This window comes from Caloenas nicobarica, chromosome 3 (assembly GCF_036013445.1).
Source record: "Caloenas nicobarica isolate bCalNic1 chromosome 3, bCalNic1.hap1, whole genome shotgun sequence".
Taxonomy (NCBI): Eukaryota; Metazoa; Chordata; class Aves; order Columbiformes; family Columbidae; genus Caloenas; species Caloenas nicobarica.
Genome location: NC_088247.1, coordinates 74574119 through 74593155, shown reverse-complemented (window position 1 = coordinate 74593155; position 19037 = coordinate 74574119). Strand labels below are relative to the sequence as shown.

General features: G+C 39.6%; 1 protein-coding gene across 1 annotated transcript in view; it reads left to right on the top strand.

Moving 5' to 3' along the window:
- RPS6KA2 (ribosomal protein S6 kinase A2) overlaps nucleotides 1-19037 on the top strand; it is a 169720-nt gene that overhangs the window by 124945 nt on the left and 25738 nt on the right. The window contains exons 11-14 of the mRNA XM_065630433.1: nucleotides 2239-2303; nucleotides 11084-11186; nucleotides 14425-14555; nucleotides 16305-16430. Coding sequence (XP_065486505.1) covers nucleotides 2239-2303; nucleotides 11084-11186; nucleotides 14425-14555; nucleotides 16305-16430 — 425 coding nt within the window. The remainder of the gene's footprint in view (nucleotides 1-2238; nucleotides 2304-11083; nucleotides 11187-14424; nucleotides 14556-16304; nucleotides 16431-19037) is intronic.

The window sequence follows — 19037 nt, the reverse complement described above, 5'->3', positions numbered from 1 at the left end:
TCCTTATGTAGCGAAGAACATCTACTGCACATTACAAAATTTCCAGTCACTGCCACTGAACACGAAACATTTTTCACAGATATTTCTTCCCTGAAGAGTTGCCTAATGTAATTCTCTTCAGAGTAACTGTGTTGGTTTCATGTTTCTGTTGGTATTGCTGAAAGCAGAATGAATCTGCCAAGGGAATCTAGTGCAGACTTCAGACTGTGCACTGAAAAAAAACCATGCTAGGGAAGATGCAGAGCAAATCTTATTACTGTCTAAGTCTTAGTATTTTCTTGTTGAGTACACATGGGCCATAAACAACTGCCTGGGGAAGAATAAGAATAGGGTAAGCATATGTGATACTTCACCCAAACTCTCTCCCAGTCTACATCCACTTTAAATTCAAGCAAGGGGTTTCCTGAACCTCTTGTGAGTTGTCAATGAAGTAATCTTCAACAGATTCCTTTTCAACATACTTTTCTGGCCTCCCCCTGAACCCATATAAATATTTTTCACCCATGTCAATTTTTCCGAGGAATTCCGTGTCACAGCTGTCTGTCTCCAGGTTGTTCTGAACCCAGTTCCTGCTAGCATCATTTAATGACCTATCGTAAAATCCCTCAGTCATCTGTTTCCAGGTTGAAAAGTCCTGGCCTACTCAGTCATTCCATACCATTCCTTGTTGCCCTTCTTTGATTTTTCCTACCTTTTTAATAAGTATTGCCTTTTACAGGTGAGAATGTCAACTACATTCCATACTCACGTTGTAGGTGCACAACAGACTTTTACAGTGACAATGTAATAATGTTCTACCTTTTGTCCTCTTTTCTCTTTCTGAGATTTGATTTCATGTTGTGTTTGCCTAGAACTGTCTGTCTGTCATAACCCAAGCATCTCACTCCTCTGTGGAGTTGATCACCTCCAAGTACATAGTTTTTTACGGTGGGCTAGGATTGTTTATTCTCATGTGCGTCACTTACAGTAGTCTATACTGTAAGATTACCAGGATGGGATCATCTTGCGTTATTATCCAGCAGCCCTGACAGACAATTCTGCATGTTATGTTCACAAAGTGTTTGCTTTTAGTATCCATTCATTAGTGAGTGTTAGACAGGCTTTAGGAAGCTGCTCCTGATCAGTGTGTTTTGTCAAACATCAGTAATGTCTTGTACACAAGGAGAGCAGATGTCACATTTTGCAAAAGCTTGAGTTGACAAGACTTTTCTAAAGCTACTTGTAATGTTGATCTTCAGAAATAAGTAGAAATGCTGTATGTAAAAAGCTGAGTCCTCGGAAGTGCTGAGTGCCTTTTACAAGGTGCTTATGAATCCCAAGTCCTTTGGGAGTCAAGGATGCTCAGTATCCTTGCAAAGCAAATTGCAATGCAAAGCCCTTGCTTCGAAGTGTTATTTCTCCTACTGGAAAATGAAAGGTGCTATTAATAAAGTGAAATCAACCCTCAAAATGGCATGCTAAATCATCTCTGACAGTTGTTTAATTATTGCTGAGCACCTGTTGGGTGTTGCGATGGCACTGAAGCAAATACATTGAGATAAAGAATAAAAAAGGCAATCTTCAGTGAAGACATAAGGCAAAAGGAAGGAATTAGATTCATTACCAGATCTCAGAAGAGTTTCCCTAAATTTCCTGTAGTAATGTAACAGAAATTTAATAGTGAATGAAACATACCACTGAGAGTGATGATTTTGGTACACAAATTTGAAGAAGGTATTTGGAAAGTAGGAACCTAAAACCCTGGCTTACCTCAAATCATTTGAAGTCCTTTAGTATTTTGAGTCTGAATGTATTTGTAGTGCAGCTTTCCTTGCCCATGCAGAATGGGTAATTAGACAAGATTTGAAAGTCAATGTGGATAGAAGAGCTGCTGCTGGTGGGAGGGAGCAGCAGTAGCCTTGCCATGGTATCAGGACATCTCGAGACCTCTCCTGACCTCATTGGTGTGTGTGCTCTGCTGCGGCCAAAACCTTGCATCTCATCTGAAGCCTGAAGAGAGCAGCTATTCAGCCTTGGCACCAGCCTCAATTAGAGAAAAACAAAAAATCTCAGCCATCAGATTTTCATTAATGAAGTACCCTTGTCTGTATTTACATTAATTTATACTGTTATGGCAGTTGCACTGTTCAGGGTTTCATGACTAGAAGAAAAGGGGACAAGGGGAAAAGGTGGTGAAGAGATGTCATTTATCACTCTTCTAAGCATGACTTCATTTTGATCCTTTCATTCTCTTGGCAGGTGCTGGATTTGATGGAGTGGAAGAAATTAAACGTCACCCTTTCTTTGTTACTATTGATTGGAATGTAAGTGGAGCAGCATTTCTTTTTTTTTTTTTTTTAATTATTTTTCATAGCTGAATTTTCAAAGACAAACTGCCATGCTTAGGAAAAAGATGGAGTGAACTCTAGCATACAGAACCTAGGAGCCAGAGCCTTTTAAGTGGGTGCCCATGTCTCTTGCATACATATTTGGGACTGTGAGGTTTATGGTTGGACTCAATGATCTTCAAGGTCTTTTCCAACCCAAGTGATTCCATGATTCTAGGTATACATTTGTTCACATACCCACAAATGAAAGAAGTAGCTGCTTTCAGCATTGCCAGTCTTTTCTAACTGCTTGTCTCTGTTTTGTTTGATGCTCTCACTTATGACGATACTACCTGAGGCTATTTGCAGCATTCTGCAGAATAATTTCCACTTTCAGCTCTAATAAACATGATGCATTGATTGTGGGAGCTGGACTGGAGTGAAAATGAGCAGCTTTAAATTAAAGAATTCTTGTAATTTTTCAATTGCAAAAGAAAACAGAGCCAAAGGACTGGGCTTGAAAGAGATACTCCAGAGAGAAGCGGTCTGACGTTCCAGGTCCCTCCATCTTTCTACTTTTATGTTCCATATTGAAATACTCAAGCTTTCTCACTGGATCTGGCAAGCTGGACTAAATGCTTGTTTTATTCTTTCCAATATCAGGGACTTCCAGGAATCCTTTTCTCTCTTAAAATTATTCAGAGCAGCCCTAGGTCTGTTCTTACACATACCTGTTGCCAGCAGCTCCAAGGAGCTCCCGGACTTCCAGGCAGACCCTTTTCCCTAACACAGTGTGGTGCTGCTGGGATTGGCTGTGTATTGGTAGAATGGGTAGAGCAGGTTGTGCTACTCTATGCAGGGAAATCTTCCAATAGGATAGCTTTGTTGACCCACTCTTGTCACTTTGGCCTAAGTGACCATAGGACAGGATCTGGCCCTTCTGCTATATTACAAGGGGAGTTACAGAAAAGCACGACATAGATGGATTTTCAGAAGAGGGATTTTACATCACTGAGTATACAAGTCAACCAGCCAGAACAGAAAACAGCAACTCCTCTTACAACTAGTTGATGTTTTATTGAGGTGAGTCATTAATTTAACGTCAGCACTCAAAATTGGAACAGCAAACATTTGATCAAATGTAACATAGTTTAAATAAGACATGTTGGGCATGATTCACAGAATGGTAAACAAGGATTTATTTTATTGCTATCAGCCATGGCTCATAAAGCTGGCAGTAGAGATTAGCTAACTGTTCGATTTAGACTTGCAACAGGTTAAACTTTCTCAAATTTTCAGCATCATATGTGTTCAAATCAACTCATTTTTAGACAAACCTGGAGGCAAACGCTTTTCATTCTTGATCTGGGCATCTGCCAGTGCATCAGAGCTCCTGTTTGCCACAACCTCTAGAATTTTCTAGTTAAATTTTGTCTAACCTGTGTTATGGTATTGTTATGTATCTTTAATATTTCATCTGAATTCACTCATGAATGCTAGTGTAACAGGTCACATTGATGCAGTTCACACTATAAGTCCTGGTAAAACAGCATTAATGTATGTGACAGAGCCATTGTCAAACTGCTGCCCAAGGCTTTACAGTAAAGCTAGTTCCTCTGTGGAAGCACATTTTGTGGTGCCCAGGTGACCTTTGAAAGGCCCACAAAATCATGTATTTTGGAAAAACTCATTAATCTAATTTGAATTGCATGTTGAAGGATTGGCATGACCCATAAGCATGTTAAGAGGTAATCAATGAAAGCGGGATTCGAGATTATCATTTATGGTTCAGCTGACTTTTAGTCCCATTATATGTTCTGGAGTCTAGATTCTCTTTCCTCTTCTGCTTATTACTAATCATGAGATTCTATACAAAGACTTTACATTTATGAAAACATTAAGTGGAAAGAAAAAAATAGAGACTCCTAAGAGTTGGGTTCTTTACTGTTATTTTCTGTATTCCTCTGAAATCTCCAGAGTCCTCAGCTTTGCAATCAGAATACAGATCAGGTATTAAGTCTTTATGTAATAAGGAGCACTGGAACAGAGAAAGGGTTTCTCCTTCTGTGTTTGCTAGTGCAGCAGCCTAGTAACTCATCACAGAGAAATGAGGCTCTAGATCTTGGAAGGGTTTTCAGCAAAGTCAGTTCTGGACCGTAAGACTCCTCGAGACCACCTTCTCTCATGGTGATTGGTGATTGTTTCAAGCTCAGTTCTTTAGGGAACAATTTCATGCCTGTCCTAAGGAAATTATACAGTCCTCCATCATTTGAAAAAGTTCTTATGGGCAGGTTAGGGAAATATCTACCATGAAGAGGCTAGGTATGCTTGAACATGACTTGGAGCTAGAGAAGAACGTGGATTTAATTGCTCTTTGATGTCTTATCTAGCCCTCTGACTTTTCTGTAAAGATCCATTTTAATCCAACATAATTAGTGCTTATTGCACTCTCTTTGAGACAGATGGATCATTACTACACAGATCAGCTATGATCTTTGTCATATATTTGCTCATTTAATCTTAATTTGACTACCACTCGTATAGATCTTGGGAGCCTTACCTAGTTACAGCAGCAATATTGTATGCACTCCAGAGCGGTGTGAGCCAGCCTGGCCCTGAGTTGAAGCTGAGACTTCGTCTTATGATGATGATCCAGCTATTAACGTGTTCTTCATGGACAGAAACAGAGCAGGGTCAGAGAATAGAAATGGATCAGACACAGATGTTTTGTGCTAATCTCTGTACAGTTGCAGGAAAAGAGACCTGGGTGCCCTCATTTTGTTCTCCCATCACGTATACAGAATGTCTCACATCAGTTTCCAGGCAGTCAGCAAACAACATTGTTGGGGCAGGACATTAATGTTGATTTATTTTATACCTTGGTATTATAAAGACCTCAGAGAGCAAGAGGCAAGCTCTTTTGGAGAGCTTCTGTATGGCCTTGGCAGCTATGACAGACAGGGCTGCTGCTACTGACAGCATAGAAACATTCAGCGAGTGTAGTAAAATGATCCTCCATCAAGAGCCCCCTTATCACAAAGTGCCAGAATGCGTTAGTGTCTTCTAGAAAGCCAGTGTGAAATAGGTTTTTTTAAAGCAAGATTTTTTCCTACAAGAGTGACGTGATAACCAGAAACAAACCATGAAGTTACTTCATCTAATTTTAAAAAGAGATTCAAGCCAGAAATGAGATAGCTTCTTCCTTCCAAGTTGTGTGTGAAGTCTAGATGTCGCAGTGATGAAGTCATTAAAATCGCAGACAGAAATGTATGAATCAGACCTTCATTTCAGAGTACTGTCAGAACTGTTCCCTCGGGTTTTGGATTGGGGCTTGGTTATTGTCTCTATCGCTGAAGTGTTTACCTGTCAGAGCAGTCATTTCCCGCTTGTTTCCCATCTTTCACTGTCTTCAAACAGACACAACCAGACACAGTGTCTAGTTCAGATGAAGGCAGCAAACGCGGTGGAAACAACAGGCCCAATGTAAAACAAGTCCCTGCTGTGATGCTGCAGATGCTCCTGCCAAGCACAGCAGTGCTGGTGGTGTATGGCCACTGCACCCAGAGGCAATAGATGCCATCCTGGAAAACATGAGCGTGGCCAGAGAACCACTGCCCTCCCATCCTTTCCCAGATGCCATTCCCATATTCCAGGGTGCCGTTCTTCAGCACGTATCTCTGGCCACCCTTGGTTTTTAACTTCTGGTGTTTAAGTAGCACTAAATGAAGTGTGGACAATCTGACACAGAGGTTTTATGCCTGAAATTAAATTGTGGCATGAGCTTATCTCTGTAAGAGTCTTGTTTTTAGAGCTATTGTCACCCAGTAACAAAACCCTAAATTCCCACTTCCTAGGGTGAAAAATAGATGAAGGTTTCTGCAAATATGTCTTACTGCTCTAAGGCATTTAGTAGACACTGTGACACAAATTCAATAGATCCTTTGTTAAATGAATGGACTGTCTTTCGTGATCAAGGCTGGTTTTCACAGGAAGAAGATTAGATGTCAAGCTCCTTCTGAGTGTTATCTGCTTACTACCCTTGCACACCCTTTTCTACCTAAGACAAGCAGACCTAAACCATGCTTACCTCAGATAATTTCAGTCATTGGCTCTGAGAAAGCATAGTCTGGTTTCTGGCTTTTTCATTACTGCTTCTTCTTTCCGGGTCATGCATAAAGAATTTCTGGCTTTTCATTGAAAATTAAAAATGAAATCCCTTTTTGCAGACTGCTGTCAGAGAAGTGGGCTTTAAGCAGTAGTTTTTGTTTAGATGACAGGCTAAATTGGAATTAGAGCACATGACACACTAGAAAATGAACTGTCAAATACAGCTGAGGGAAAGAGTAGGAAAAAAGTGGACTCAAGTTCTATTTCCTTCAATATTAATCAAAGATCAAACTAAACTGAAAATGTGAAATATTTAATTGCAGATTTTACCAGCAGCAAGAATTGATCCCAAGGTCTGAATTCTGCTAGCTTTTCTACCATTTGCAGGCAATAACATTGAGCCAATAATCTAGGAGAAGGCAAGCATTTTAGAAGGTAGTTCATCCTTTTGTCTCCTTATTGGATTTTCCATGACAGGTATATGTATCAAGGGAGTTTATTCTCATACTGCAAGTGCGTCACTGTGTAGAGTAGCATCTTTCTATTTCTAGAAAGTGTCTAAGGAATAATTCAATTCTTCATCAAAGAAACTCAGTTGAGGAAATTGCTAAATAGTTTTTAATCCATTTATACCATTTTCTTTTTCTTGATGTTTGCCAGGCACATGTACAGGGCATTTACATCTCTGAGGTTTTTGAGGAGTACATTTTTGTAAAGATGATGAAAAATTAACTGCTAATATATAACGACATACAGACATATCGCAGAATTTTGTTCCTAGTCTCCCTGATGTATTGACTGGAGTCCCAGACAAGGAGGTGTTCAGATGAAGCTCATATCAGGGAGCTGGCAACATATGTTAAGGAAAGGTCATTGGGACCTGGGAGAAAATTAGCTATTTATTAAAAAAAAAAAAAGAAAGAAAAGTTTTGTCCCAAATCAGAAAGGAAGTTGATAGAAGCTCATCATTTCTCAAACTGCTGTATAGCTGTGTTCTAGTTAATTCATAAGTACTTATTAATCTGAAGGTACTGATTATCAAAGTCTCAGAAGGATGTGAGGGTTTGATAAGTAGACAGAAGCATGGATGTATATCCAGGTATGAGTACCTAAATCAGTACTTTCACCCCTTGGAGTTCCGCCCCCTCATTCTGTGGATTATGCACTCCCTCCACACAGCCGCTGGGTCTGACAGCCATGTGTGATGCACAGTGATTCCTGATATCTGTCAGTCACAGTTTTCTGTGATAAGTCAATGCTGTGGCCAGTTTAAAAAAAATGGGACTGGGGTGTGGGGGCTTATTCTTTACTTGGAAAGAGAGAGAAATTATATTCTCAATAAAACATTCAGGGCTAAGGAATACATTTCTCCTTTATGGATGTGGAAGCAATATGGAAGGAAAAAAAAAAAAAAAAAGATCTTCAGCTTCTTATACCCATGCAAAATAACACACTTATAATGATCTTAAGCACCCAACCTGAAATTTAAATGCTCCAGTTAGCAGTAACATATACAAAGTCTCTTTTAAATTCCTATTAAGATGCCCCAAAATAATAATTTGGATATGAAAACTGGGATTTAAACTGGGACAGCTAGGACCCTGTTACCATTAAAATAGGTGATGAAACTCCGAGTGACTTCTGCATACAGAGCTATGATTGCCATGACTTGAGATCTAGAAAACTGTTTAAATTTTACCAGAAGTTAAGTGACAGCCTGATAGAAACAGGCAAATACAAGATTTGATACTTAACTTCCTATGTGATTTGCCACTCTGGTTGGTTTCTGTTGAAAGAGATCAAGGTGATCCATCAGCCCCAAATAAATTTGGGACCACAGTAAGGGATAACAGGTTAATACATTTCACCTAAAATTGGAAATATTCTTGGAAAATCCAGCAGGATCTCAAATCCTCCGAGATATTTGTGTATATACAAAAAAAAAAGGCTGTGATTCTTGCTGTTTTCTTAGATCAGCTTATGTCATGTTGTGTTTTGCAGTCTACAGGATGCGGGTTTTTAAAGGAAGAAGCATTCTGCCTGCAGCAAGCCTTCATGTTTAACTGTGTTGGGCTGCCTGTGGTTTAGTTTGTTTCAGAGAATTGGCTTTGGTTGTAGTGCCTCACTCGGAGAACTGGAGCCAGTGTGGGATGGGAAAGCCCACAGACGACACTGCTCTGCTTGTTCTTGCTCCTCAAAGATTTCATGAAGCTACCAGATTCAAAAGCTTGGAGGGAAAAAAAAAAAAGCTTTAGGCAGTTTACCTTTTTCTGTTCCTAGTTGTCTAGTCGGAAACACCAGAAATAATTTTTATCACAAGTGGAAAAGGAAATGAAAAAGGGAGTCATCTGAGTTGCACTCAGAGGAGGTGCCTTTCACTCACACAAGCAACTTCTTTGTTTCCATCCCCTCGCAGCAAGCGGATTTCTGATTACACATCTTTAGGTGGCATGTGACTCATGATGAATCTTAAATCCCTCGCTAGTAGTGGAGGATGTGGGTTAGGGATTCAAAATACGAACGTAGCTCCAACAGCAGTTAAGAAACTACAGATGGGAGGAGGAATTAAGAGGCCAGAGAAAATATGGTCATGATAATCAAAAGAGAGTGCAGTTCCCATGTGATGTACGACTCTAAAACATTCTCCAATTTTTGGACCTCACAGGGTGATGGGTACATTTAATTCAAGGAGGAAGCATGTGCATGTGACCGTATTTCTTTCTGCGGTAGAAAGACTGCAGTTGTGAATTAAGACAAATAAAGGGAAGCTGGAAGCAAATAGCTTTCTCAAGGTGAAATCCTAGCAACAGAAAAACCTTCAATAGGTGTCGAATTCTCTTTTCAAGTTCTGAGCAGACAGAAGAAAATATATGTTAATTATTAGGTTGATACTTTTCAGTTGATGAGTGACACTTCCTGCTTAAGATTGCAATTGGCTTTTAATTATGTGGAAGACTGGCTTTCCTTTGTGGCTCACAGCAATTATTCATCTATTTTTCTCTTAAGAAGATATGGAGCAGTTTTACGCAAGCAGCAACTTTTTGTGGTGAAATGGCCATTAATTATTGCAAAGTCATTTCCAGCCGCACCATTCCGCTTTTCCAAGGAATCATAATTCAGCCACAAACATATGCTTTATGCTAATGCTAATATTATGCTACAGAATGTCCTGCCTCAATAACCTTTATTCATCTATACAAAATCAAGTTCAAATTATGTCGATGTGTATATATCTTAGGTTTGACCACATGCTTTATATTACAGAAATTAATTCACCACAAAACCCACAATTAAAAAGAATCTTCCTGCATAAAAAGACCTGAAAAAGTGTGTATTAATTTCCATTAAATATTTTGAAAAATCAGCTCATTATGTTGTTTTAAGAGCTAACCTGAAAATACATACTAAAACAGTCATAAAAGTGAACACTCCAGCTCTTATCATGACTTGAAAGTTTGTATGAAACTTTATATTTATGCTCAGACATGTTAATTATTGGGCACTGTCTGTGGCTTCTAATTCAGCCCTTTGAAACCCGAAAACAAAAGCATTGCTAGAAAGGGAATGCAGTCTAGGGACTGAGACACGGGGCAAGGAGTCAAACTGGAGCTCTGTCCCCCATCAGCATGATGTTCAGTTTGGGCCATTTCAAGCACGGATGATGCAAAGACCACCAAAATCAATGGGACTCTTTCCATTAACCTCTGTAGGCTTTGGATCAGATCCAGACATGCTGCACCTCTGTTCACCTACCAGAGCGTGTGTGTCTGTGTGTGTATGAATGCTTGCAAAGGGGCACAGTGAAGAATTTCTTACAGATCACTAAGTATGAGGAAGGAAGCCATGAAGTCCCTGGGAATAAAGGCAGTGCATTAGCATGCATTTATGGTGACTTACTTATGCGATCCCTCACGTGCTGCCTCACTCACCAGCACAAACTCACACACCTAGCAGTGCTTACCTGTTACACACCTTCCTCTCTTCCTTATGTCTTGGTTTTGCTCCTCTGCTCAAGCCGCATTTAGGCCTTCAACATCATTCCCCATCCATCTGCAGTGCTTTCTTCTTAATGTCTTTCGATGGGAATTTCACCTAATCCTCAGCTGTGAGCCCCTTCCCTTTTAGCAGATACGCCAAAAGAACAAGTCTCTTGTTTAGGTTGTGAGCACCAGGCAGCCAGGCCTGTTACTCAGCTCAGCCTGGCAGAGTGTCAAACATATTGCTAGTTCTTGACAAATAACAAATGCTAAACCAGCCACCACTTCCTAGCAGTGCTTTGTGCTCGGTGCCATTGCTGCACTGCTGAACCCACCCAGGCGGTTTCCTGGTGTTACCATTGCACGTTCCAGTCCTGCCCTTGAGACCAGTGAATTTCCAGATACCTCAGCTGGAATATTGTGCCAATCTACAGGCTAAATCTTTACCAGAAACATCTGTGTTTATATTCTGGATCCCAGTAACTAAAAAGTGCAGAGACCATTCAGGGCACGTGTTTTAAGCCAACCAGTCAAACAGGAGCCAGAGTTGCAGACACATCGTCTTTTTTTGTCAGTCCTGCAAGGATGGCATAGAGCTGAGAGAGGACACCCTAAACAAAGCTGGGGAGCCGCTCTGCAGATGCTGGAGGTGTACAGATGGTTGTTGATTGTGATCTGTTCTTCTCCTTGTAGAAACTATACCGGAAAGAAATCAAGCCGCCTTTCAAGCCCGCAGTGGGACGGCCAGAAGACACCTTTCATTTTGATCCAGAGTTCACGTCTCGAACTCCCACAGGTTAGTAAGGTGGCACATGGAACATGCGTCTTTTCAGTGAGTAAATTCATTCTTCCCCTCCCCATTCTGAAAGTTTGGTTGCCTGTGGGTTACTGGGTTTTGTAATATCCAGCAGGAAGCAAAGACTGTTTTGCATTTCCAAGAAAAGAAGCTCATAAACATTTCACCAGCTTCACATTAATTTGTCTTCAGGAAGGACAGATTTCACATTTTTAATACGAAAAATAGCTAATGATTTGTTATTTTGTTACTCTTATCCTTGCTTACATTAACTGAATTTAACTATTTCTAATTACCTCAGCTTCAAAGAACTTGTTATCTCTGCAAGTTAGTATAATTATATATTCCATAGATGTTTTCTTTAATTATGAAATCCCATAGACTAGGGACAGTTGGAAGTTAATACATGGTTAACAGTAATGAAGAAGCATCAAGTTCTCAGAGCAGTGGAGTTGTGCCAACTGGAAATTTGGCCCACAATAATTAGAAAATCCTTGCAATGAGAATGTCATTCCTCTAATTTCTATTTCCTAACAGGAATATCACATTTTGTGCATTATACAGGATGTTTCAAAAAGATGGACCAAATTTCACAATGGTAACATGTTACAATTACAGAAAAATTTACAAACGGTTTAATGAGTTATCAAGTTTTAGTAACCTTTTTATAAATGCTCTATGTTCCCTCCACCTGCTATAAGGACAACATCACGATGATAGTTGAATTTGTCCCAAACGTCTCTCAATTGGGTCCATCTTTTTGAAACACCATGTATCTGTGAAGGTGACTGTTGTGCAAAACACCATCTTTCCACTCTTCAAGTTGAAAGCAAGAATGTCAGTAACGTCAGAGTGGTAATCCAGTTATAATGTTGCATTAAGGGATAAGCTACGTTACATTTCTTTCTGTGATATTCCTGTTGAAAGAAGTACCTATTTACATGGTCTAAAATGTAAACATTTAATTAACTGTTGATTGTAAAAGACTTGGAAGATGGTAAGTGCTGTAAATATCACATAGTATTGTTGTAATAACGAAGCATAAGGTTTCAAGCTTCAGCCCTCAAATTGGCCCAGAATTGTTGCAATGAGAGTCAAAGATATGAACTTCCATTGCAAAAACACCTGTATTATAGCACACGAATTAGAGCTGAGATTTCATGTAGTTTTTGTTCAGGCTTATCATACCTTTCAGCCTTTTCCTAAAAACTAGCTCAAACTTCTACTCTAAGCCTGGCTCAAACCTCCTTTCATGGGGTGTGAAATAGTGGGATCTAACCAAAATCTTTTATCAGTCTTTGTTTGTAGTTTCTTTGGCAAGGATGTTCTGACTTTCACAAGCTATAAAAATATTACACTCTGGTTATTTGGTTCCAACTTGGAACATCCACCTGTCTCCATTATATGTTAGTCATGTTCTGATGCTCCTCTCCGACTGCATGGAAGTCTAGCTGACTTGGCAGTGAATTATGAAGGAACGGTTATTTTCAAATACGCCTTGGTGCTGGATCATATCTTTTCTAAGTTCTGGAGTGTTCAGATTTGAATTATTGTCATTTCTCTTTTAAAACAAACATTCTTTCCTGTTAATTAATCCCTCTTGGAAAATCACTGTTGTATATATGCCATTGTAAGAAGTACCCAGTGATGCAAGAGGTCTGGTGTGATTCATCCACGTATTTGCAAGGAGACTGCCCATCAATACACTGAGATAAACAAATAGCCCATGTCACTTTACCAAAAGACAAGCTTCTCCACGTACTTTGCAGTGAAGACCGACTTGCTCTGTTTATTTCTGACTCCTGTCAAAGCTGAAGCAGCTTTGTAATGAGATACAGAATTAGCTGCAGTTTCAATTTTGTTTATTTCTGAACAGATAATTTGGTTTTACCATGTTCTGGTTTCAGATCCTCTGTTCAGCTGACCAGTAGATTTATACAGGGAATGTCCCCACAACGAAATGCATATTTTCAGGACCTCAAGCAGTACTGCGTGTTCCACGCCATTGCCCTTCACACTAATGAGTGGTGCTGAAGGTGTAGGTAGGTGAGTCAGATATAAGGTCCAGTGGGGATGTATTTTCTTTATTTTAGTGAAACTGGGTATTTACACAGTCATACAGAGAGACAGCTTTCTAAAGGAAGCTTAGATTTGTAACCTTGTCATGGTAAATCACATGTTGCACTGCAAGAAATGTGAAGGGGGGGTGGAGCGGGACAAAAAATGAGCAAATGAAAGGTGAGCAAATTTGAGTACTATAGGTTCTATAATACCCAGCCAGCTACCCAGGGATGGTTTGCAATGCAACTCATGCTTATGAAAATACCTGGGACAAAACATAAGTGGAGCGAAAAATCTCCTTAAAGCTTTTCAGAATTTTAAGTGAAGTGCAACTCTTCTCTTCTAGGTTTGGCAGGCTGTTACGCTCACTGAGCAGTGGCGTAGATACAAGGAACTGCTCTCTAATTATTTCATTCCAAAGGTAGAATAATTCAGGACTCTGCCTTGGATTTGCCATGTCAGGGGAAGGAGTGGAGAGAAAATCTCCACAAAGGTTAGTTAAGCAGTCCTAGCTATTTTGTTCACCTGAGGACAAGTCAACCAACATCTTCCCTGGAATAGGTCCCAGCTCCTAAAGCTGCTGCAGAAAGATTGTTATGAGGCGGCAAACCACCACTACTGGAGCATCATGCTTTTACACCTGCTTCAGGTCCCATCTTCTCTACATTCTTCTGGCCCACACAGAATATCACATTACCCAGAAAGCACTTTAGCCTTTGTAATTTCTGTAGTCAATGTGTGCTGCGAAGGACAGATGTAGCATCTTGCAGCTTTTTTCCACTCCCTGGAGAACCTTTGCTAAGCCAAAGGGGTGCCCTGCCTTGAGCCATCCATCTTTCTCCCAGCTTCTCCATCCTGTGCCTTCTGTCTCTGTGTGGACTCCTGGCACAGGCAGTGCTCCACCTAAGAATGAACATGCACTGTGAAAAAAACCTCTGTATCCAGGAGGAGAGATCCTTGCAAATAATACTGTTGAACTGTTCAGATCCAGAGGAAAGTGATGGAGAAGGCACACCGCAGCCTTGATATCGAGGTGGATTATTTTCACATGTGTCTGCCAGGTCAGCAGGATCTGCTGTTAACTGGCAGGGATGACTTTTTCCGATGCAGGTGCTGTGCTATTACTTTCTTAATCTTCTGTGCAGCTCATGAGGCTATTTTTTTCCCTCTCCTACAGATTCCCCAGGTGTTCCTCCAAGTGCCAATGCTCATCATCTTTTCAGAGGGTTCAGCTTTGTTGCCTCTAACTTGGTGCAGGAGCCTGCACAGCAAGATGTGCACAAAATCACCGTCCATCCAATTGTACAGGTACTGATGCTGATGTTATACTTCACATTTGATGAGCAAATATATATGTGCAGAGTGTATTTAAAATGCTTCAGCATTCTCATTGCTACCCAGTGTAGGTAGGAGGTATTTACACACACAGTGCAGGAGGTGGAAAATTATAGTCTTTTCCCCAAGGCTTTTATCTTTAAGTTCACATTCTCCACAGCCTTTACAAAGGAAATAGGAATCGCACCTTATCACAACTGAAATGGAAAGTACTTCCGAATACCTGAAAGACTATTCCAATTGTGCAGACAGGGCAGGCAACAAAATGTTGTTTCTTCAGTGAATGCCTGTCATTCTCAACAGTTTTGTCTTGGATTATACGTTACAGTCTGTGTCAGCAAAGGGGCTCAATGAACTACTGCTTTATGCTCCCACAGACACAGAGCCCAAGCTCCTGAGCGTAAGAGGCCACCATGTTCCTGATGCTCTTGCACAAGAGCCTGGCTCTACTCACATAACCCAGGGGGGCTTGATGCGGGAAAGACAAACACTTGGTTCTTTGCTGCCATTACTCTACAACAGGCTTTCAAGTTATTGCAATTTAAGCTAAAAGTAAATTGCTATGAATGGCTCAATAAGTGAGATAGGCAATGAATCAGGAGAAAGAAGTGGACTGCTCAAAGATGCAGCAAATTTTCCCACAAAGAAAAAGTTCCTCTCCTGCCCACAGCCTGGAGGCATACAGACCTCAAGGGGAGAGCCCCTGCCTGTGGTTTTCATAGGTTTTAATAGTTTTCTTCCTTATTTTAATAATTTACAGTGGAATATCTCATATTCTTAAAGATTCTCTTATGCAGCAGTAAGTGAAATGTTACCCAAGCAATTACATCCCAGAAATGTTATATATATTCCTGTGGTTTCCTTTGTAAAAATGTATTAAATGTTAATACAAGCATGTATTCTAATTTAGAAGATTCTGTGTGGAGTTTGCTAGTGAGGTTACATTTTTAGACAGAGGATCCTAGGGGATTTTTAGAGCTGCAAGTCATTTCTTGAGTCCTGGGGTGGAATTTGCATCAAGGCCTCAGATTTGGGTTTCACCATCTAACCAATCCACCTGCCTCAACGTTTTCCAAAGGGCTTATGAACTAACGATGCCATAGTTCACTCTGTACCCTTCAATAAATAAAATTAGAAATTTTGAAGTATTTTCCTGCTATTTTCACTAGCAATATACTTTCTTAATTTAAGTTGGCTTAAAATAGTAACTTTTCTCTCACACAGAAATCACAATTAAATGTATCCTGGACAAGACCTTGAGTGCTCTGGAGGCACACCTCTTATGTGGGGTATCTGTTTTGAAGACTGTGAAGCTATTAGTAGTTTATAAGTTATCTAGCCCCCTAGTAATTAGAAATAAATGTATATTGTCAAGATACGTGGGTTTGTCAGGGGATTTGGGCTCAGAGTTTCTTCTGAATTTCTAGTAGGAGGCAGTTATCTGCATTCATTAAACAGTTTAGAAAATCACTGCTTTTTTGCCTTTACTTCTACATAGACAACTCTGTCTTACAGACTGGAGAAAGGTAAAAAGTGAGGGGAGACACGTTAAAGTAAAGAGCTGCAGATTCTTTTAACTGAACTTAGAAAAACTGCTACATACAAGAGAGCTCTGTGAAGGAGATGAGATCAAGCACTGCCTTTATTAAGCCGAGACTAGTCAGTCCTCGTTTTTACATACCCATGTCCTGATTACCTTGTTTCTTTTGTCTTTCCCTATAGCAGTTACATGGGAACAACATTCACTTTACAGATGGATACGAGATCAAAGAGGACATAGGAATTGGCTCCTATTCTGTGTGCAAGAGATGTGTTCATAAAGCTACAGAAACAGAGTTTGCAGTGAAGGTAAGAAAGGTAGATGGTAGATGTCTGGTAGATGTCAGAAATGCGGTTGAGACTGTTCTACCAGCCCAGGCAGCAGTGTAGTCAGGGGATATTTTGTCGGCTTGTTTCTTGTGGGAGGACATTGCTTGGGTTTGGTTTTATTGGGGTTTTTTGTTTATTTGATTTTTTTTTTCTTTTGGAGGATGACAGGTTTCATGATAAGCCTTATATTATTTCTCACACCTTATATCATTAAGTAAAATTCCTGGATGGAAAAAACCTTTATGGTCTTGTGTGGAAATCCTGCTAATCAGTTCAGCCATGCTCCTTGTAAACTAGATAACATTTTAACAGATGCTACATTGAATCATCATAAATAAACAAAATAACACGTAAAATGATTGCAAAATTGAAATAGCACTGTATTCTTCTTTCTCAAGTTATTTAGTTCTGACATTTTTTATTGTTGTTAGATGATTTGTCAGTGAAAACCATGATCACCTTCTAAAACTTAGATTACCTTTTGTCTCCTTGACATTCAGCACCAACATGCTACAAAAAGGAGCAAAAGGCAGTCTTCAGGAGAGATTTAAAATATTAATTCAGTGGCATTTAGTGGGATATTAAAGACAAGTCAGTGAACTTCAGACCTGGTCAAGCAACACTACCTAAAACAGTCACCGCAACTGCAGATGCTGGGAAGCTGCGAGGATGTAGGTATGAGGGAACCTCTTCTGATAGGGAAGAACTTCAGTAGAACTGCTTTGGAAGGTCATGCGTAGAGGACTAAGTAACAATCTCTATTATATTATATTGAATAAACAGTATGCAGCTATTACAGAGGGCAGAACAGACCAATATATCTGGCAAGTGGTTGTGAGGTTACAGCTCAGAGGAAGAGTTCCAAGCATTCAATTTGCTTGAAGAAAAAAGTGTAGCAATTAAAACATTCATATGACAGAAAAGTATTTAATGTTTTTGTTCTCGTACCAAAAAGAGACAAGACTGGATTAAATGAGGAATTAGTATAATGAATTTGAAAATATACAAACAGTTGAGTCAGATCCTTTCATTCTGTATGATCTCATGGGAACAGATTGCTTAAATGAGCCTAAGACAAAAAGTAGCTCGTTGAAATCAGTACATAGAGAAATGTATTTACCAAACCTACAGTAAACGAGGGGTTCTAGCCAATTGCCACTCTTCTTATTTTAAAATTTTAGAAAAGATATGTAAACTTAGCTTATAAATGAGATTGTGTCTTTGGTATTAAATGAGATGATGAGAGCTCAAAGAAGTGATCCAAACTGCAGTCCATGAGATAAATAAGCTGCTGGTGGTCAATAGAGTATTATTAAACCTTTTTTACAGTCTTATCTTCCATTACAAGACTGATGATAATGTAGTATCCATGAAAGTCCATGAAAGTTTTGGTGTCTCCCCATGGTGGCCACAAAAACCTGGAAACCATTAATAGCTGACAATCCATTGATGTCACTGTTCAAATAACAGTTGATTTTCCTAGGCTATACCATGATTAGGGGCATGGACCTACCAGCAGGTCCGTGGGCTTGCGCCTGAACGTGCTAGGATTTTCATTTCTAATGAATAGAAAAATTAGATTTTTCCAGTGTCCAGGTCATTTGTCAACAGATGGCATTATGTTATAGTGGGTATGGGTTCTGTGTGATTAAATTACATCTGTGATGAACAAAACTTATGTTAAATTAAAGTAATAACTTTAATAATTTATTTATATCAAGTATCGCTGACAATTTTATCAATGTAATACAGCCAATGTGAAACCAAAATAGAAAGACCTCAGTCTTCAAAGTGTCTGAGTGTCTGAATCCAAGAGGGTCCAGCACTTACTCAGCAGCTGGGGGCTTGGGGCACCTCACAAGATCCAGAGCAAACTCAACACCTGGAGACACTCAAAACTCCAGAAGTGTTTAACACTTTGATTGCTAGGTTTATGCTCTTTCCCATTTTTATTAATCTTTCCTCTTTTTATTCCTTTCTTCCTCCATTTCTTACAACTCTTTTCTTGTGATGCTGATATATCTTGATTTTGAGTACCAGTTTAGGCAACATGCACAGCATCTCAGTTTCTGACACAGTGTTAAGTCAAGTGTGCAGCACGGATTTGGGGCTGGAGATGGTGGGTTTCTGTTTGTACTGTCTTTCCAGCACATTGAGTGCTGCCTCCTTGATTATTATTCCTACCAATATATTCATTTTACTTTCCTTTCAATTATATTTTTATTTCATATTAAGATTATATAATTTTGTTATCAAAGTAGCCCGCTTTCATAAACATTGCACAATGCCACCCATTTCAAGTAATTAGATAGCACAGGAGTTGCAACTGATATTATCATAATTATGTATCAGTCCCTTTTAACATGCATCCTTTAACTCTCTCTATAAAAATCACTGTAATTAGACTCTTTTGATTTCTTTCAGTAAGTATAATTTTCTCAGTGCTCCCTCATACGTAATATTCACAGGAAAAAATATTTGCAGTGATAGTTTGTATGATAGGCATCAGCACCATTGGCCTGGCAACACCTCATTAAAAGCTCCCTCTTTAAGATGAACTGCTGACACATCAGAGAGCATCATCCT